This window comes from Scomber japonicus, chromosome 2, assembly GCF_027409825.1.
Source record: "Scomber japonicus isolate fScoJap1 chromosome 2, fScoJap1.pri, whole genome shotgun sequence".
Lineage (NCBI taxonomy): Eukaryota > Metazoa > Chordata > Actinopteri > Scombriformes > Scombridae > Scomber > Scomber japonicus.
This window is the reverse complement of record NC_070579.1, coordinates 31,541,229-31,562,099: the sequence shown is the minus strand read 5'-3', so window position 1 is coordinate 31,562,099 and position 20,871 is coordinate 31,541,229. Positions and strand designations below refer to the sequence as shown.

Genomic DNA, 20,871 nt, shown 5'->3' with positions numbered 1-20,871 from the left:
TATAGCCTTTGAAGTACCATGGGATTGGATCACTGTCTAACCCACTCTTTAAGATTCTGTCACAATGACATTAGGGAAGTCATGTGAATTAAAAGACTAGAGAACTGCTCTTGCCTTTGCTCTCTGTCCAATTTCAATCAAAATGTCATGCTGTGCCATTTTCCCTGAATGTGGAACTGGCAAGTGTGTTAGCTTGACATCTTTGCAGTTAAAAGCCTGTGACTAATATGTAAATTATTTGACAGTTACACTCTATAGGATTATCCAATCTGGCTATAACTTAAAGAATAAGTTTTAAATCATTGAGGACATTATTTAAAATTATAGTTAACCAAAAATTCTTTACTGTCACTCCCCTGGCTCTGGTAAGCATGTAATTAAGTAGCAATATTACTGTAATGACGTAAGGATAAAGCACTTAAATTCCCTTTATGTTGTAAAACAATATAGGGGTAATAAAGAAAGATTTGGCTAAGGAGATAAATACATAGAACGGTAAAAGTATTGTAGCCCAATCCATATCATAAGAGCTTCTGCTCAGCTATATGAGAACGGACTAGACTCACTCCTGTCATCTGTAGAGGCCACAGGCAACAAAAGTATCGCTTTTGTTTTCTTTGTGTTTCTGTTGAAACTTTGTGTAGTAACAGACGGACTGTAAGAATAATGCTATTGGCGCGGTAGATCACTTACTTCTGACGCTCCAAAGCCTCGGGGAGTTGGCTCTAGATTGCCTGTCTTTGATAAGGTCCTGGCACACGTGTAAATTATTTCCCTGTCTAGAAAAGTTCATTTAAACATAAGTTAACTTATTGCATGGTTTCGCTAAGGAAGAAGCGATCAAGGAGAGATATGATGTCATTTGTGGCCGTTTCCATTCCTTTGTCTCCATTTTAGTTCATTTTCTTTTCTTTTATTTCATTTTGTATTGCGAAGATGAGACGTTGTGTTTTTATGTATCTTCCGGGACCAGGCCAGCGGTTTTTTACTTTGAAGTCCACAGTTAAACCTTCAGCCCAGTTGGTTTAGAAACAGCCCGGAGGATTTCTACCGCCTGCCATGACTTCTTGAAACACTACCTGGGGAGAAAAGTCGAGGGGAAACGCGTCTCTCTTTTATTCGCGGTTGCACCAATGTTGCCCAATGTGAGAGACATTACAGGACGGAGAAGAGCACCGGGGCGGTTGTAGGCACAGCCTGTTGTTGGACTACTTAACTTTAACGTTTTCTAATCAGGGAGGCTGTTCGGGTACATGGATGGTAAGTTGTAGGAAAGCTGTTCCACAGGCCCCCTCTCTTGGCCGCTTTGATGTGCTGCTGCTGAGCTTTGAAGTTGAGAAATGCGGGCTATGTTTCTTGTTTGTGGGCGAGAAATACGGTGAGATAGATAAGAAGCTTATGTGTGTGTGTGAGAGAGTGTGTGTGAATGTTTGAATGTGTAGCTCAGATAAAAAAAACGAATATTTGTCGGGTGGTGCGTCTCCAAGCTGGGAAAAAAGTGGGATGTATTCTTCAGTCAGAGCCCCCCCTCCACCTCTTCTTTTACCTCCTCCAGATTTTGACACCCCCAGTGATCTACATAGGGACTGAGCCTGCCTACTCTGAGGTCAGTTGTTGAATGGGACAGGGTACATTAAACTACAGCAGTTGTTTTGCAGCGAGACACAACACATGTGGCACGGTACAGGCTTTAAATAGTCCGACGTCGCTTTTTGTGCTGGATTAATGTTTGGAGAGTTTTGGATCATACTCAGCTCTACTGAAAATGGAGTAATAATTCAACTTTTTAACGGGTTTTACTCTGGTTGGATCTGCTCTGCGATGGTATGTTTTACGCACGTTTATTACGCCTTCATCCATTGGATTTTTTAGCATCGCTTTCGCCAATCTGTACACTTACACTGCCTGCTGAGTGTGGAAGTCGTTATGTAGCATTTGCAACAGCCGAGCAGACACTTTATGTTGTTTTATGTTGCAGTCTCCTTCGATCAGGAACCGAGGCTCCGATTAAAATCGCTCAACTATTGGATAAGGTTTACGGTTTTAAGGTTTTAAATATAAACATCTTTCTGTCGTGTTGGTAGTTCAGACACGTTGCCGGGACTGTGGCTTTAATAATGTGCTGTAATAGCCTTCTTGGGCAGATATTAAAGCGATTGATCGCTTACATTTACGCACGAGCGACTGGCTTTTCCCGCGGGGCTTTTTACCCCCGTACATTACAACGTTTAAGGTCATTATGGTGCAGATCAGACGCATATCCACTCGTCTGTACATTTCTGGGATGGTGAGGATGAGTGTGGGCTCCGAGTGAAACCGAGTCTGTGTGTGTATGTGTGTGATGCAGACCGGGGTAGGGTACGGTCGTCCGAAACAGATTGGGAATTAATTGGAGTTGAAGCCTGTGACATGGACTCGTTAGGAAAACACGTGTAAGCCACAGTTGTGAGAATACGGTTTTGGTAAAGAGTGAGGCTCTGTGATATGATTGTTCTTGTAAAATGTTTTTGATGTGACAAATCAATGCACGTTGAGAATGTAGGCTGCAGTTGATCTCTGATTTAGATTATAAATAGATAAATGAAACGAAAAAAACCCTTTCATATTTCCTTTCTCTGTGAACCCGGCGAGGGTTTTTGAAAGGGACTGTTTACTTGATGTCTTTCTTTGAAGTTCAGCAGGATATGGCTTTGATTAGATCAATACTTTGTGTTTCAGAGTGAAGAGGAGCTGAGAAGCTCCCCCGCTGCTTTTAGAGAGTGAGGAGGATTAGGCTGGAGCTCAGTGGAGGCACGACGGCACTCTCACACGGCAACCGGAGCTGGAGCCATGAGCAGGGCGCTTACGGAGCACATCAGCAGTAGCTTCCGAGAAGATGCTCCTCGTCCTCCGGTACCGGGGGAGGAGGGAGAGGCGTCATGCTACAACCCCAGCAGATCTGCCAAAATGAGAGCCCAGAGCAAGGTTAAAGATAGCGCCGTCTCCGCCGCGCCTCCCGGCTCCACACCGCGGAGGAACGAGGATGGACTCGGGGAGCCAGAGGGCAGCGCGTCCCCGGACTCGCCCCTAGTTCGGTGGACAAAGTCTCTGCATTTTCTTCTGGGCGACCGGGACGGCGCTCACCTCTTCAGGACCTTTTTGGAGCGGGAGAATTGCGTGGACACTTTGGACTTTTGGTTCGCCTGCAACGGCTTCAGGCAAATGGACTTAAAGGATACCAAAACGTTGCGAGTTGCCAAAGTTATTTTCAAGCGGTACATCGAGAACAACAGCATTGTCGCCAAGCAGCTGAAACCCGCCACCAAGACCTTCATAAGGGATAGTATTAAGAAACAACAAATAGACTCTGCCATGTTTGACCAGGCACAGACGGAAATTCAGTCGAACATGGAAGAGAATGCATACCAGATGTTTTTGACCTCTGACATATACCTCGAATACGTGCGCACCGGCTGCGAGAACGCTGCGTACGTGAACCACGGCGGTCTCGGCAGCCTCAAGCTGATGTGCGGATACCTTCCTCCTCTCATGGAGGAAGAGGAGTGGAGTTGTAATGACCTAAAGGCGAAAGCGTTAGGGTCTGTGGTTGGACTGTCTGCGAAAACCCTGAGGGCTACTGCTACCATCCGGACAGCAGCTGAAGTGCTGGAGAATAGTTGCAGGTAAGGGCAGCGCTCACCTATCGTTCGAGGATGCATGCCTTCCTTATTACATCTTACTGCATGAGGACTTTTTTATGACTTTATTTACTTTCCTCGTGTTCATTATTCCTTCATTAGTTAAACTGCAGTGAATATGTGGCAGTTGGTAGTTATTTAACAAATGCCTTAGAGAGAGATAAAGGCGCTTGATCAAAGGGTCTCAGAGGAACATGCCTGTATATTTGTGCCCTCCTGCCTTGCAGTTAGTCAAGGGGTTGGAGGGGTGGAGGGGCGGGGTGAGTACAAAACATCAATGGATCTGAGCCTTCCTTTTAAGTAAATGGTGTCTTGCAGGCAGCCCTCTGCTGGCTTGCTCAAGTTTCCTGTGCTTTGAAACCCTTCCTCCGGTTGAGGCACAAATTCAGACAGCAAGACACAGACTGTTACAACTACATGAAACAGTATGATGCTATTGTAAAGTTATGCAGTATCTCTCTCTTAATTCTACTAACTTAGCCCTATTGCTATTGTACACCATCATAAAATCTCCCTAACCCAAAGAAATGCTAGTACACAGTTAAGAGAACTTGTGCAGTCAGACTTGTGCCAAGCAGAGATATTGTTCTCTTGGTCAGAGATGAAAGCAGAAATGTTTGTAGAAAGCATTTAGTCTTTTATCTCCAGAGCCCTTCCCACACATTGTCCAACAGCTGAAATCTTTTTAAGCCAGGAACATTTTCAAAAACTGGATTTTATGCATGAGCCTCCATCAAAGGGTACTTTAAAAGTGTTTTGTTCAACTACTTTGTCCTCACATCTGGACACAATTATTACTGAGAGGTTTGACAATGTCTTGATGCTTTGGTATTTGTAGGAAAAGTGCAATTTAAAGATAATCCATACTTTCCTTGTCAAGTTAACCAAACATTTTGTGAGACTGAGGATTGAGCATTGCCTTATGTATGACTTTTTAATAACAGTGTGAAAACTAATTGATTAAGTTTAATAACTCACTTAAGCAGTCCCTTTAGAATGTTATCTTTCATGTGAGCAGATGTCAGATAACATCATAGGACAATTACTCATTTGCCTGAAAGTGGCCATGTTTAGTTAGGAACCAGTAAGCACAGGGTTTGTTGACATGTGAGCATCTCCTGGTTTCCTGGTGTGATCCCCTGCATTCTTGGTTTTCACTAAAAGAAAAGCAGGAGGGAGAGAGCCCCTTTTTCTCCCTTCCGTCACCCGTTCTCTCCCCCTTTCCCCCTGCCCCTCACCATCTCTTTAGGTCAACCAATTTCCATCTCAAACATGTGGAACTAATTTTGCCACTGCACAGATTCCTTTTTTCTCCTCTTTTTGAGAAACCTCCAACACTGGTGATAGAAGAACAAAACAAAAAACAAAACATCCTCAACTCAGTTCCGCAGCTTCAACCACAGATCCTATTTTACCATAGATAGTGTGTGCATCTCAGTGTTTCCCTTCTCTTTCTTTTCTATCCAACACTTATCTCTCCTTTTTGAAAAAAATCTGTCTGACAGAGACTAAGCATGCTTTGGAGGGAGACAGGGAGAGACAAGAGGAGGGGAAGGGGGAAAGACAGGAAGGGGGGGATCATGAAAGAAAGAAAAGAGATGGAGAAAGAGAGTGGGGGGTGCAGAGAGCCCAGCTGTGCTAAATACCTGACTCTTTGCGCGGACCTTCCAAAGGTCAGGTTTGTGCTTGGGGCCTACGGCTTTAGTCATGCTGGGGTTCTCCTCTCAGCACTCCCGGCAGAAGGCATTCTCATAAAGAAAGGGGCCCTCCTTCCCCCTTTCCCTCTCTCCCTCTCCCTCCCTCCCTCTCTAAAGCTCAAGTTCCCCCTTCCTCTTCTTCCCTCTCTCTTCCTTGTCCACCCCCTTCACTACTGGAACAGGAATGCAACACAGCAGGAGAGTAGAAAGACAGGGAGAGAGACTTTAGAAAGGAAAGCAGGGGAAAGTGGGTAAAGGAGGGGCCCCAGACTGAATGATGGAGAGAGGGAAAGATAGAAGTGGGAGAGTGTAGAAGAGAAAACACTCCAAGGAAAGAGAGAGTGGAGTTTCAGAGTGGAAAAGTGGAGGAATATGGGTTGGCCCAAACAAAAGGGTGGGGAGATAACAGAAGAGAGGGAAAGAAGGGAAATACTGTTGTTCATTCACACACAGAAAGTCTGCTCACTTCACTCACTCCAACCCTCACCCTTCAACCCCGCCAAACACACACGCACAACCCCTGTATGTTAAGGGGAGGGGGGCATGAAAGAGAGGAGGAAAGAAAGACCAGAAAAAGAGCACCCATAGCTCAGTCTCTAATATGGTTGTCACATTCCTCCAAGCTCCAAAGTCTCATGAAAGTGACTCTAATTACAGAAATCTGCACATAACATCAACAAAAAAAGTCCAAGCTGCCACATTTCCTTTTAAATTTGTATACAATGAAAACAGAAGCAGGGGGTAAAGTAACTTCACCCAACTCTGTCACAACTCTTCAGTGTTCTTGCTTCACACCACAATCTTGAAAGACATCACATAAAAATGTGGAAAATCTCTTCCTGGGTCCACAGGTCCCACCGTCGGGGAGATCCTGCCAGCCCATACTTTGTCAACTCCGGCTACATCTTTGCCCCTGCCACCAGTGCCAATGACAGCGAGATCTCCAGCGATGCCACGACAGACGATTCCATGTCCATGACGGACAGTAGCGTGTAAGTGTTTTTAGATTTTATCGAAACCAAAAAGTAGATGGGTCAGTTTCATTTCAACTGGGGCTACTCCGGAGATAATGTAGCAACTTCAAAAGGCTCATTTCCATTCAGCTGACCCCGGCCAAAGCTCTGTGAATTTTATTATTTCCATACTACCTTAATGTCCCTGGAACAGAGTTCAGTCAACACCTTTCCAGGAAAATGTTGAGAGATGTGAAGAAAAATATTTGGCCTTGTAGTTCAACAGACTCAGCTTTTCTTGGGGCCAGGGGACGGCACTGTTGCGAAATAATGGTCTGTAATGTATTTTAATTATACAGGTAATTCTATTAATGTGTAGTTGTTGCTGTGGCCTCTAGGGAGATAACTCTGGGAAAGTCATTATGTCTGAAGACCTTTTGAAGTTTATTCTGATGCGTTGCAGGCTGGAGAGAAGGGAGAAAAAAAATGAGATCGTCTTGATGTGGGTGGGGGCGTTGCCTCATTTTCCTCAAAGTTGAAATGTATCCATCCCACCCACCCTTCTGCCACAACAGACTTGTTTTTTTCATATTATCTAATCGCTTTTTCCCTTTGAAGAGCTGGAGGAGAGGGGGAGGGAAATGGCCATTCGGGCCTCAAGACAAACTCATTGAAAAATGTTGGCACCAAATGAAAGGAGGCTTACTCACATGGTGGGTCGGTTTCCTGCCACTGGCCTCTGCGGCGTGCTGAGATCATGTGTCTGCAAGACTTTCACAGGGGTTACTCATTGCTAGACCTTGGGACAAGGCATGAGGAACTCCCCCTGGCCAGACTAGGGCACCCCCAGAAAATCACCTCCACCCACCCAACCCTCCACAGCTTCTCTCCTCCACCCTCCAGAGCCAATAGCAGGAGTGGTGAGGCTCGAAGTGCAAGGGAGTGAGAAAATAAAGTGCATGGAGTATAAAGGGCTTAACTGAATCGCTTTCAGCCTATTGTTAGGTGAGGGGAGCTTAGGGGGATAAGAGGGTGGCTGGCTGCTTTGAAAATGACTTGCACAACTGAATAGGAGATCCCCATAAAGTAAGGGCCCATGAAACCATGAAAGAGTCCACGGCTGTTTTCTCTTCCCCAACCTGCACAAAGCACCCAGTTGTCAAATGGTTCACCAGGGTGGGGACAGTTTGGGTTGATAAAAACATAGTTAGTGAGACGGAAGTTGGCGAGCTTTGTTTGGGCATGATGTTTTGCCACTAAGTTTGGGGTTCCTCTTAGCGCACAAATTCCTCTGGGCTGTTGAGTTTTACTTTTGAAGAGTTTCCTGTGTTTCTTCCTGCGCCTTGAGGGATGATGGCTTGCAGTCTCAAGGGGAGAGTTTGTGAAGCATTGATTTTGCCAGTAGGCCCAACTTACAAGAAGCTTGCTGCAACAAGGGTGATGTCTGTATCTTGGCTTCATGGTCTGATTCTTCCTGACAGTGTCACTCTGAAATGTGACTTCAGAAACTTGGTCAAGAGGAATAAAGAAGAAATAGATTCATTGTTGAACAGCATCGTCTGTGAAAGTCATATTCTTTTAATAGTTCTCGCCAAGGTCTTTGACACTGAGATCTCTCCTGTCCTTGTCCCCAGCTCTCTCTCTCTCCACCCCTAACTGATTTTAATAAAAAACGCAGCTTCTTCCTCTCTCATTCTAGGGAACAATTTGATTAGTGCGTCCTTTTATAGTGGTTAAAAGGCACACTGCAAATTTGAATCTCATTTCCCAGATAAAGAACAAGAAGAGGAGGATTTGGGAAGGGGGGGGATAGAAGAAGGGGTGGGGGGATTTTTTTTTCTCTTTTTGCTTATATCTTATTTATGGATTTACTTGGACGCTGGGGAATGCTGCTGCACCAACTTCAAACATTACCTTATCTTACAAACCAGCCTTTTGATGTTGCTGAGATCAGAGGCTCACAGCAGAGCGCTTGCCAAACGAAGATGGCAGCGGGTGCATATGTGCATGAGTGTGAGATTTCAAAGAGGCAGCAGAAAAAGTAGCGTTTGGGCTAGGTCAGACACTTCTGAGCAGCCAAAATGGCCAAGATAATTGGCCCAGCTTAAGTGGCAGCTGACTGGAAAAGCTAGCAGACACAGAATGAAAAACTGAGAATAAGATTCCCAGAATAAATGCTTTAATTGTCCGGAGACTACCAGTCTTCTTAGCTACATCTCTATTTTCATATTAATATATCAGTGCTACAAAACCAGTAGCATTTGCTAGCTTCCTTTAGCTTGATGTAGTTTCCAACTCTAACTAGCTACTGAGGTAACTGAAAATTCTCCTGCCTTTTAAACAACTGCTGTCAGTTGACAAGGACTAATCTTCAAGGACTAATCAGTGGGATTCTTCTTTTGAAGCCCACAGTAGGATGTTTAGCATATCTTGCCCATTGTCCTGTTGTGTTTTGTTATGTGTGTTTTTGTTGCCTTGGCTTCAAGGGTTCTTAGGTCTTTTGATTTAGCTTAGTGTGCCTAGTGGGTGGTTACTGGGTGGTGTTGTGTCAGTCACTTCAATGATGAACTGCCTCCTAAGGGGTTTTTTTTCAGCACAAAGATTGGCTAATGGTGCTAATACACAATATGAGTTGGTGTGAAAGTAGAAGAATGACAGTATATGAGGAAAAAATAACCACAGGATAATTGGTGTCTGAGTGGTTTGCAATGTACTGGATTTAAAACAAATGTAAATGTATATATCTTGATTTGTGTTTACAGAGATGGAATCCCTCCATATAAGCTGGGCACCAAGAAGCAACTCCAGCGAGAGATGCATCGCAGTGTCAAGATCAATGGCCAGATTCCACTACCCCACTTTCCTGTAAGTCCTACTTCTTTAAGTTCTATTTCCTGTCACAGTGTTGCCTTTTTTTGTAATCCGCCAAACTCAAACTTTTACATGCTGACAGACAACTGGGTCCTGATTCCCTCGAGGAGCTCTCCTTTATTTTCTTTTATTTTTATTTATTTATTTTCAGAGAGCGTGTTGTGACAGAATACTATATTTCATTGCCCCGCTCGTTTTCATATAAAAGTCGGGGTAAATGAAAGGCAGGATTTGCATACCACTTCACTTCCTCTTCTGCCGTTTCAAGCATCCCCCCCTTCCCACTCCTCCCCTCCACCCTTCCCCCATTCAACTAGCTTCTGTAGGGCTGTAAATATAAACTCGTCGTTGTATTCATTCTCTGGAACTGTAGCTTGTCATGCAGCGCCAGTGTGTTTTGCGCATCGATCATAAAAGCTGTGGTTATTTGGCGCAGGTAGTAGACATCATGGCATGATAAGTTCATCATGAAAATGAGCATGTGAGAGACATAAATGACTGCCAAAACTACTATTAAAATCCCAGCAGATGAATAGGAGTCACAGCATTACTCAATTACCCTTTCCCGTACTCTCACCCTGGTCCCATTACTATTTGGGTCATACTGTGTGTGTGTGTGTGTGTGTGTGTGTGTGTGTGTGTGTGCTTTGAACACACACTGTTGAAGATTTTGTTGACCTGCTGAAGTTGTTGTGGGAAGGTTTAAGGAACTAGGTTAGAACAGATTGACATGGGTTAGGAGGCGGGACTGTCAAGAAAAGAAATTCTTTTGTCTTCATTTCCAAACACAGGTGTGTGTGTGTGTGGGGGGGGGGAGTTATGTGTGTGTTTGTGCATGCATTTGACAGTGTTGTCTGTTCCCCCTTTTTTCTCTCTTCCTCTCTCTTTTCTCACTCTCAATCTCTCTCTCTCTCTTTTCCTTTCCCACTTGCACTCCTTTAATGTCTCCCTCCTGATTTGGAGATGGCTCTGTCTCCCATGATGCACCAGCCCCAGGCAGCAGGGGCCCCGTGCAGGGCTGGCGCTCCTTTGCCAGCAGCTCCGCTTGCCTTTCTTCTCCTTCCCTTCATCGTGTCTACAAAGAGATGAGAGGAACAACAAAAAAAGAGTCAAAATCAAGAAAGCCAGTGTGCCAAATAACAAAAAAGTAAGAAAGGGAGAGAGAGGAGCCGGCGCATAAAGTTAAAGAAAAAGGAGGATAATGTGACTAGAGTACCTCTGAGCTGCCCTGCATGCAGCCGGGAAATAAATTACTACTTCCCCTCAGATCTTCCCAGTATTTGACTCCTCTATCCTCTCCCTCCCTCTTTTCCCTCCTCCCTGTCTAGCTCTCTCTCTGCCACCATTGCCACTTCACAAACGCACATCTCAATCCTCTTCCTCTTTTTTCATGCTGTTAATTTTGTCCCCCTCTCCCTTTTTTTCTTCCCTTCTCCTCTCCTCACTCTCTCTTCTCTGTCGATATCTGGCTTTTATTCGGAGATTTAAAGCTGCGTGTCCCTCCCACCCCTAGTGTGCGTTTGATGTTTGACAAGGGCCCTTTGAAGTGTGCTGACTTCAGAGGCTGCCTAGCTGATGGCTTGGTCGGGCTACAGAGGGTGCAGGCAGGGGGCCTCCCCTCCGAGCGAGACCAACTGCTACCCCGCCATTGCTACCCCCTTCACTCCCCCTCGCCCAGTAGCCTGGCACTGCCAAGGGCACTGGGCATGAGAAGATCTAGGGAGGGACGGGTGGCGGAGAAGGTTCAGGTTAGCTTGAGGGCAAGGGCATCTGGATTAGGCCTTTTGGAATAGTAGTAGGCTTTTTGGAACAAAATGGGATTAGGGCAAGGGCAGTGGATTAATGCACCATATTGCATCCTTCAGAAACACTAAGCACTTACACTCACACACACTAAAGTGTCCTTTCTCCTGCATTGTTTACCCTGCAGAGGACACATCGGCTGCCTAAGGAGATGACCCCCGTTGAGCCCTCGGCCTTTGCTGCTCAGCTCATAGCCAAGCTGGAGAAGCTGAAGCGAGAGCAGGACACCATGAGCTCATTGGAGGAGAGGCTGCAGCAGATCCAGGAGGTACAGATGCACACAAACCTGTTAAGACACTTTCACCAACATTTTGCATGGCAGCCACATGTGAATTCTAACTCGTATCCAAGTTAGGTCAGATTTATGATACCTTATTACACTTGAAAAGCCTCTATGCCAGGTTTTGGAATGTTGAAGAACAGGGACAAGACCAAGGGATTTGAAAAGTCTGTCTTGGTTTAGCTACGACTTCCCTTTTCCTTTCTGTCCTCCACTATTTCACCAGGAGGAACTTTCAAACTTATGTTTCTAGACACATTCGTAAGTTCCTTCAAATAGTTAGCACTTAGCTTCTCTCCAGTGGCACGTTTGCTGAGTATGTGTAGTGCCAGTCTCTTTGTGAAGCACAGGCACACTCTGCATTATAGATGAAGTGCACCCAAAGCCTGTTAGCGAAGATAACAGCGCGGCAAAAAGGAAACTCAAATCAAGTTATCCAAGCGTTTGCTCTCACTGACTTCACACGATGATAGATATAAGTTGGTGTAAGTTGATACATAAATTCCTCTGCTTGTGACTGTGTATGAAGATTTTTTGTCAATTGCCTGAACTTTTTAGTTTTTCTTTCTTGGCTCGTCCAGGAGGAGGAAAGGGAGGAAAGCGGCGACCTCACCAGCAACACCTCCCTCCATCATCCCCTGCTCCCATCTGGCAGCCAATGTGAGGAAGACCCCCAGGCTATCCTAGACGAGCACCTATCCCGCGTCCTGAAGACACCTGGCTGCCAATCACCAGGTGTGGTTCGGCACTCACCGCGCTCAGGCTCCCCAGAGCGGACGGGCGCTTTGGTGTCCTCTGGCCATGGGCCCTTCTTTGGTGCTTATCCTGGGGCCGCCAAGGTTCTGATGACAGGCAGGCAGTCCACAAAGCACATCCACCACCACTACATCCACCATCATCACGCTGGGCCCAAGACCAAGGAGCAGATCGAGGCCGAGGCGGCTCAGCGTGTGCAGTGCCTCTGCCCTCCAGGGGGCGCCAATTATTCCGACTTCACCCCTGCGTGAGTGTAACTTCTTAGCTATGCTGAAACCAGTCAGCACGGTACATTAGGTCTTAAAACCTGATTTCTGTCACTTTCTCTGGTCCTAACTTGCCACTCTCTTCCTCCAGTCGCTGCAGCACTTTGTCCAGACGGCCAGTCAAGGCCACAGATGAGGTTGTGTCTCCTCCGCGCCTTCCCCTAGATGCCACCGACCGCTCTCAGAATGTTTGGCAGTGGATCCTGGAGAGTGAGCGGCAGGGCAAGCACAAGCCACACAGGTAAGTGTCTTGTGAGGAATCACCTCAACATCATTTGTACCACAGAATGACCTCCAGAGAACAATACAGTCTTGAGTTCACCACTCATGTAACATTTTGACCCTTTTTAATCGAACAGCACTCAAGGTCTAAAGAAGTCCAACCCCCTTGACTCCAAAACCCCGCCCAGTCGGACTCACTCCTCCTCTTGGGGTGGAGGCGGTATCGGCAGTGGGGCTCATCTCCGTGGTCACCACCCAGGCCATCCGTTCATTCAGGACCCAGCCATGCCACCCTTGCCCCCACCCAACACCCTGGCGCAGCTGGAGGAGGCCTGCCGCAGACTAGAGGAGGTTTCCAAGCCACCAAAACAGAGGTAGGCGAACTTGGACACACTTGGAACACACATTCAGCCGTGCACATAAATCATATCCAATCGTATTCCCCACCTTCCACATCTGATTGACCACACCAGCTCATACTGTAAATGGTGTCCAGTGGTTTCTCCTCATATTGATGTGATTACTGATTAGCATTGATGTCTCTGTGATTCTGACAGGCATTCAGCAGCAGCCAGCAGCCTTCAGAGAGACAGGAGCCATCCAGCAGCTGCCTTCCCCACTGGAGGAAGCCCTCTAGCCAGCCCTGGACTCCAAACAGACGAGTACGTATTTCTTTTTTTTTTTTCTTTTTTTAATCTGAAACACATTCCTGTCTTTGTTTCGACAACTCTATTTTTCTTAATTTCTTTTTCGCACTTGCTTTCTAGCCTTCTAATAGATTTCATTCCCGTTACACTCAGACACTCTTTTTTTGATCATTCCCTCTCTCCAAGCTTGTGTTTTTCGCTCTCTTCCTCCCAGATTTTCTTGCTCTTCCCTTCAAAGAGAGATGTTGTGAGTCAGCATAGCTATGTCTTTGAACTCCTCTTCTCTCGCTTTTTAATCATTTAAGATTAAACATGCTTTAATACGAAATCCTAACTACCCACCCGTCTCCCAACACACACGCACACACACACACACACACACACACACACACACACACTCACCAGTAAAAACCTAACAAAGATGTGTTGAGTAGCCCCTGGTAACTCAAGTTTATCGGCCCTTTTGCACATTTGTTGTCGAACAGGGTGGGTGTTTGATGTTAAGCCGCAGACAACCTGACTGTGAGGCCTCTTTTAGTTTTAATTGGTTGACCGTCAGTGATCGAGCTGTCTTTTGGCATCCTTTAATTAATATTAGTAAAGGATAGTTGTCCGCTTTCAACAGTCTTACCCTTTCTCTTATAAATCCAGATGTTTAACCCCCATTTTTTCATCTTGCATTCTTAGGTCTAAGGAACTAGTGGTCACCTACTTCTTCTGTGGTGAGGAGATTCCTTATCGCAGCATGATGAAGACCCACTGCCTCACCCTGGGACACTTCAAGGAACAACTTAGCAAGAAAGGCAACTACCGGTAAATACAGCACCGACAACACCGCACAGATCACAATACACCAGCACATAATTAGATGGTTCTGCACACCTGTTTGGTCGGTGGGTTGAAACTGTTGCCCGAGTTAGTCAGCTGTTTCTGTATGTGCATTTGTTACTGGTCGTGTACTGTGTATGCTCATCTGCTGAGTGCTAGTGTGAAATACTGGAGCCCCATAGTTGAAAAGAAACTGGGCTGATCCACTGTATTCAGAGCTTACACACAGAGAAAGAAGAGAGAGGGGGGAGGAGGAGGAGGGGGGGGTGTTCTGGAGCAAATTTTTTCTCACATCTGGTACTGATTTCCATGGTAAGGCAGCCTTAATAAATATGGCTTTGAAGCCTAGGCCATTTTATTTTGTGCACAAAGACCATTGCAAGGCCTTCAAATTCCTCCTCCACATTATTGCATCAGGCATTAAAATCAAATGCCGCAAGCACTTTCTTCTGTTAATGACTGATAGCAGTTAACACAGCAAACATACCTCCTGTTTGTATCAGACATTCAGGGGGAAATTCTCAAACAATGTAAGGACTTGTTTGTTAAAATACAGTTGAAAGAATTATTTTAAAAAAAAGAAGCCCTCAGTTAAGTCCAAGCTTGCTTTATCAAGTAACTATTCCAGCACTGCGTAGGTTGTTCGCCACTGAAAAAGACATGGAGCCTGCATGCCCATGACATCAACATTAGGTTACAGCCACATCTGCTTGTTAGGCAAGAGAGAGAAGGCCTGCAAACAAGTCATTGCACCCCTGCTGTCACATAACTCTTCAGCGAGCGAGAGAAAAAGGGTGGGGGGTGAGGGGGGGATGAAGCGTCTGGCTTCAATGGCAGCAGAATGTGTGGAGTTGGTTAATTTGGACATGGCAGCAGTACAGCGGAGAACAGTACGCTGCGGCTCTGCCAGACGATATTGGTGCCAGATGTTGCGAAGAGAGAAAAATCCTGCCACATAAAACATGTTCCAATGGAAAGGCTCCTTCTGTCTCTCTCTGTCTCACTCTCTGAAACAAAGTGATGACTTTGAACTATTTGTGAGTGAGAATGTAGCTTTTTTTCCTTCTTCTTCTTCTTCTTAAATTCTCCCGCCAATTACAATTGAGAAAGGGGTCACGCATTTATTCGGTTGATAATAATGAAGATGAGAAGGCCAAATCCTGGCCAGCAAAACTTAGACAACAGAAGAAGAAGTTTGCTGAAATGCCATATCATTAAACAACGCCATCATCCCTCTGTCGCATAGCTGCACACTCAAATAGAAGCTCTTGCAGTTGTGGTAACACAGCCTCCTCCTCCTTTGTTTGTGTGTAATTACAATCAACATGGAAAACAAAACTCTATGTGTATGTTTTTGTACGCCTCTCCTTACATGTGATATTTGAATGGCTCTAAGCTGAGCAATTGCTCATAAAACACAGAGCGTTTTTTTTTCTTTCTTTTTTTCGTCTTTTTTTTTTTGTATTCCGAACGCAGGCACACATGGGCAAAATGAGGCATTTTTCCATTACAAAGCTTATCATTAAATCCCCTCCCGCTGATCTTTTGCTGGGTTTAAAGTAGAGAGGAGAAATCATTAGGAGCTCCAGGAGACTTCACAGTCACTGGGACCAAGCTAACCCTGGGAGTTATCTCTGCTTGAGAGAAGAAGAAGAAGAGTGGGCTAGCTAGGTGACCCGTGACCTCCAGGAGACTGTCTGAGTGGTCGCCCTCCTCCCCTTTTCTAGGGGTAAAGCCCCTCAGGCTCGGCCCACGTCCAACCTATCACACCCACTCACTGGGCCAGCGAAGGCCTCCACTCTACTTCCCCCCTGCTTTCTTCCTTTTCTGCTCCCCCCTTTTTTTTCTTCTCTGTTCTCCGCTGGTGATCGGAAAGCTGCCCGAAGTGTGTGTGTGAGTGTGTGTGTGAGATGGCAAGTATGTGTTTATATGTGTAAGGGAGTAACATAGGGTGTGTGTGTGTGTGCCTGTGTGTGTTTATATGCAAGCAGTGGAGTGTGCCCTTGCATTCACAGGCAGACTCTCAGGCACCTGAAATGTCAACCTGTGTGACAGAAAGGCCCTTCATTTGACAGCCAGCCCAATTAGAAGCCATGGAGACACAGAAAGGGAGGGGGTCACTGCTGAAGAGAGAGAGGAGGAGGAGGAGGGGGAGGGGTAGTGGTGGGTGGGGGGGTGGCGACTTAAGACAGCCTCTAATTAACCCTTCAACTTTAATAAGACCTTGCAGGACAGATAGGCATCTATTGAATGGCCAGCACTCACGATGAACAAGTGGATGAGGAGACAACCACACTCTGATGAACACACACACACACACACACACACACACACACACACACACACACACACACACACACACACACACAGGCTGTTTCTAGCAGCTTGAATTATCACAGGGAGCGTTTAAACGGAGGGTTCAGCTCTGTTTGTGCAGCGGTGTGATGTGGAGTCAGGCTCTGCCTTTGAAGTGTGCAGGGATGGCATTGAAGGCTATGACTAAGTTGTTTTGAGCAGGATCCATTTCTGGCTCTCAGAGTGTGTGTGTTTGTGTTTGATTTGGACTAAAGGGAGTTGTGCGCGAGCGCGTATATGGAAGTAGTTGTGTAGGTGCCTCAAAGCGGTTTAAAACACGATGAAATGTATCAGATGCACTCCTGCTGCCATTCTGTCAGCTTTCGTTTGAGTTCTTTTTTTTCTCCTTTTTTTTTCCACGTACACCTACGCTCAACATTTTCTAATCACAGACCTCTCTCTTTTGTTTCTCCTCAGGTACTACTTCAAGAAGGCCAGCGATGAGTTTGAGTGTGGTGCTGTGTTCGAGGAGGTGTGGGAAGATGCCAGCGTGTTGCCCATGTATGAAGGCAAGGTCCTGGGCAAGGTGGAGAGAATGGACTGAAAGCCACTTTGTTGCCAACCAACCAATGCCCTTCCCTGCCCAACCAAAAGCTAAACTGTCCCTAAAAGCTTGAGCAAGAGACTCTGTGTAATTAACAAAAAAAGAAAACACTCTGGACTCCTTTTTTTTCTATTTCTTAATATTAAGCTAAACAGAGTTAATATATCCAGCACAAGAGGAGTGATTGAAGGAAGACGAGCCAATGAAGTATGCCGAATCCAGAGGAGGTACTGCCCCTCCCTGACTTTCTCAACCAATCAGCCTTAGAAACACAAGGGAATGACACGAGAGACTTTAAAAGACCAATACAAGGAGGAGGATGATGATGATGATTTGAGGCCAGTAGGGGTGAGACCCTGCCTCTTCTTGAATATAACCACTGAAGATGTAGATGACTGTTTCGTTGTGATGTGATAAGAGACCGACGGTGCGTTCTTACCGGCTTCCTGGCCGAGTGCAGCGGACTAGCAGGCACCGAAGACGCAGTGCCACCAACCTGCTCTTAACGTTACACTCCAACAACGTTACAAAAACGTCTGTACGTGTGCATATACATACATGCATATATGTATATATACATGTATTATATATATATATAGATGCTTTTGTCATGAGTTGAAAGTTTTTATTAAGTATTTATTGAAAAAAACAACCCACTCCCCCTTCCCTACTTCCCAAGTCTCCTTAAACCTGTGTCCCGCCCCCCCCCCTCCCTATTTCTAGCCAATGGGCAAGCTGCTTTGAATGTTGGGAGAATACTGTGGTGATATTGTTTAGTGTTTGTTTTTACTTTACACAAAGGACGTGACACTAGCCTAGCACCTCCCATAGCCTTGTAGCCACGTCTGACCCAAACTAACAACCTTAGCAGGGGTCTTGTCTGAAGCGCACTCCCTCCACTATTCTAATGGTCAATCCCAGTCTTATATGCTGCTGATAGTTTGTAATGTTAAGTTTGTCACACTAGTGTATCCTTTCCCTCGCCCCCCCCCCCCCCGCCCCTGCCCCTCTTTTTTTGTCTTTCTCTCAGTCCGGCGACAGAGCTCAATCTTTTTTGTTGTGCCTTTGTTTGTAAACCAGGCATTGCACAGGGTGGGGTGGGAGGGTGGGGGGTGAAAACAGTTGCAGATACACACAGAAAGGAGACCTGGAGCACAAGTTGTACCATCTAATAATGGCAGTGTTTACAGCCCGCACACCAAAATAACTTGTGCTAACAAGAACCAGTTTGGGTCACAGAGAACGACTTCTTGAGGAAGTCAGCTAGAGTGTCAAAAAAAAAGAAAAAGATAAAAAAAACACAGAACATTGAAGAATTATGGCTCCGATATCCTTTGAATGTTGTTACAGTAACATCGTATATAGCAGAGCTCCTGTATACATTGTAATTATGCATTCTGAAGTATGGATACTGACACATGTGATGCACACATAGAGTACGCACACACACATAAACAATACACACATATAAACACACTATCGCTGGTGTTTTATGAGTACAGCACCTGTGCCTACATGGATGCCATACCATGTGCTACCCTGTTTCAGGGTTTTAATATATATCCCTTGGTTTTCAGAAGGGTTTTATGTTGAAAAGATATTTTTATGCTTTTAATATCCTGTAATCATGTTTTTTTGTTTTTGTTTTTACACCACAGCCTTTTTTTGTTTTGTTTCATTCAATCTGTATCTGTAAATTATACATTATATAAAGAGTTTCATTTTAAGATTTACATGGACCTATAATTATTGTAATTATTGAGAGATGTAGCCTTTATTAAAGTTTTATATTTTTCAAATGAAATCTGTTGTGTCTGGAAATGCTTCTTTCACTATTCTACAGGGGAAAAGATGCTTGTTTAACACTGTAACTCAAGTATACTATGTGTTTATATTACAGCCAGTTCAGACTGCACAGGAATACACTAAATAATAAGACAAATAATACCGTTTTTCCTGTGACAGATTTTTTTTAGAGATAATAACAGTTGATTAGAACATTACCTGTCCACTGTGTTTACAGAGCTGAAATCACTATGTGACACCTGCTGAGGTAGAAACACATATACAGTGAGGTTCTTGCAGAAATCACAGATTTAGCACCTGAAATATTGTTCAATGCTAAGCGTTTAGTATCAAGCATATCAAGGGTGTCCTGGTGTAACATATAACCAAAAAGTCCCCAGTTGAATACTGTCTGGGGACCCTCATTTAAAAAAAAGGCAATCTATAGTCCTGATAATAATAATACTAGTCCTCATAATTAGTCTATAACAAATGTCTGTACAGATAAATAGTGTGATTAATCCTTATTGTTCAGTTTTTATGTTGATGGAGAAAAAATATTTACAATCATACTATATATATATGATATATATAATGATCCAATGTTAAATCAAACAGGAAAATAACAGGTTCAATGAATTGTGTTAAATGTGAAGAGTTTTATAAAAGACAATTTGCAAAGGAAAATATGAATGTAACCTGTTGTGAAATATCAGCATCTTTATAACCATCATGTCTTTCTAAGTAATGAAGAAAGTAATATATAGTTATAGTTATAGTTATAGTATATAGTTAATTAAAGATATACAGTACAGTAGCGTAGTGTCATGAGCTAATCAAACAGTGTGGATGGAAGGTGGGAAGGTGACTATAGTTGAACCAAATGAATGATTAAACACATTCTTGTCATTTCTTCAGTCATTATCAGAGTTCAAAACAAAGCTGGACTGAAAATCTGAAAGACATGACTCATTGCTGGAAAAAAATGATTGAAGTTTAAATTCATGAATGCAAGCTGTTAATTCACAGCGTTAACAGAAACCACTAAAAGCCTGTAACCTTTTGATGCATTACGGTCCCTCAGTGGTTAAATGTGCGGGTTCTGTATTCAGCACTTAAATGGAAAACATTAAGCATGGAAATGGGGGCATGGGCTAATTGGTCCTATTAAAGAGCAATGAGGACCAGCGCTACTCTCTGACAGTCAACACAAACATTAATGAAGCACCCTGCATCCCCTATCAGAGGGCCCAGCCATGTTTGCCTCAATTATCTGGCTTTATTTCAGCAGTGGGGGAAAAAATCGTTTAATACCAGGGAATAATTCAATGGTGGGGAGCGCAATGTGCTCTGCTGCATGCAGACTCACTCACTTGTACAGCTCAATTCAAATTGTTGACATAAAAAGAGACTCGCAATTGGCAAAAAAGCAGAGGTAGCCACGTAACAAAGATAACAACAGTCATTACTGACAAGCTTTCACTTCCCACAAAATGATTTTCTCGTTTCTTTCTACCCTGGTAGCTGTTCCTGGCAATATGGCAAAAAAAAAGGAAGAAAAACAGACAAGCCGCCAATGCTTGTCACATCTATGAGACACTGTAGGTTTTCTCTTTCTTTAAGCACTTCTTTTTGACTTTAAAAAAAATCATTTTACTGCAGCCGCCCCTTAACAGTTTGTCTCTTTTTAGCACCACAAAATAAGTAATGAAGAAAGTGGATTAATTTACAAGACTCTTTTCATCAAAGGCACACAGCAGTGAAACTTCAACATATAATCAATGCATTACATACTCCCAAAACCCTAAAATCAATTCCTCCATGGGTTTAACTTCACAATGAGAAGAGTTTAATCAGGCTGAACCAGCTAGTTTCTGTTGAACTGTCTGGAACGGGGCAGGTGTAACCCTCCACCCTTCTATCCCCAACCTCCCCCGCCTCTCCCCAACTCTATTTTTACAGCCTCTTGGGGCTCCGGCTTTGAAGGGAAACCTATCCAGGAAAATTGCTTGCATTTTTCCCCACCGAAGCGTTGATAGATGGACATTGACTGTCGCATTCCCTCTCTCACACATCAGGAGCTCTGGCTTCCCTACATCCCCTCACCCCCTCCACCCTACCAACCCCACTATCTTTCTCTCAGCCTTTCTGTGGCATTCCAGTCCCAAATAGGTGCTTTGTTGAAGT

At 44.6% G+C, this 20,871-nt stretch overlaps 1 protein-coding gene across 3 annotated transcripts; it reads left to right on the top strand.

Moving 5' to 3' along the window:
- Nucleotides 1–1,057: 1,057 nt before the first annotated feature.
- Nucleotides 1,058–17,596, top strand: LOC128375787 (axin-2-like). 3 transcript variants are annotated; one of them, XM_053336214.1, is made up of 11 exons: nucleotides 1,058–1,260; nucleotides 2,719–3,662; nucleotides 6,226–6,366; nucleotides 9,090–9,192; nucleotides 11,129–11,269; nucleotides 11,863–12,284; nucleotides 12,395–12,544; nucleotides 12,663–12,899; nucleotides 13,083–13,187; nucleotides 13,860–13,985; nucleotides 16,773–17,596. In XM_053336214.1, exons 2-11 carry the CDS (start codon nucleotides 2,830–2,832, stop codon nucleotides 16,897–16,899), a joined length of 2,385 nt encoding a protein of 794 aa, XP_053192189.1. In that variant the 5' UTR covers nucleotides 1,058–1,260; nucleotides 2,719–2,829; the 3' UTR covers nucleotides 16,900–17,596. The 3 variants fall into 3 exon arrangements, with proteins under 3 accessions (XP_053192189.1, XP_053192196.1, XP_053192181.1); XM_053336221.1 differs by lacking the exon at nucleotides 1,058–1,260 and adding an exon at nucleotides 1,493–1,606; XM_053336206.1 differs by lacking the exon at nucleotides 1,058–1,260 and adding an exon at nucleotides 1,752–1,824.
- The last annotated feature ends 3,275 nt before the right edge of the window (nucleotides 17,597–20,871 follow it).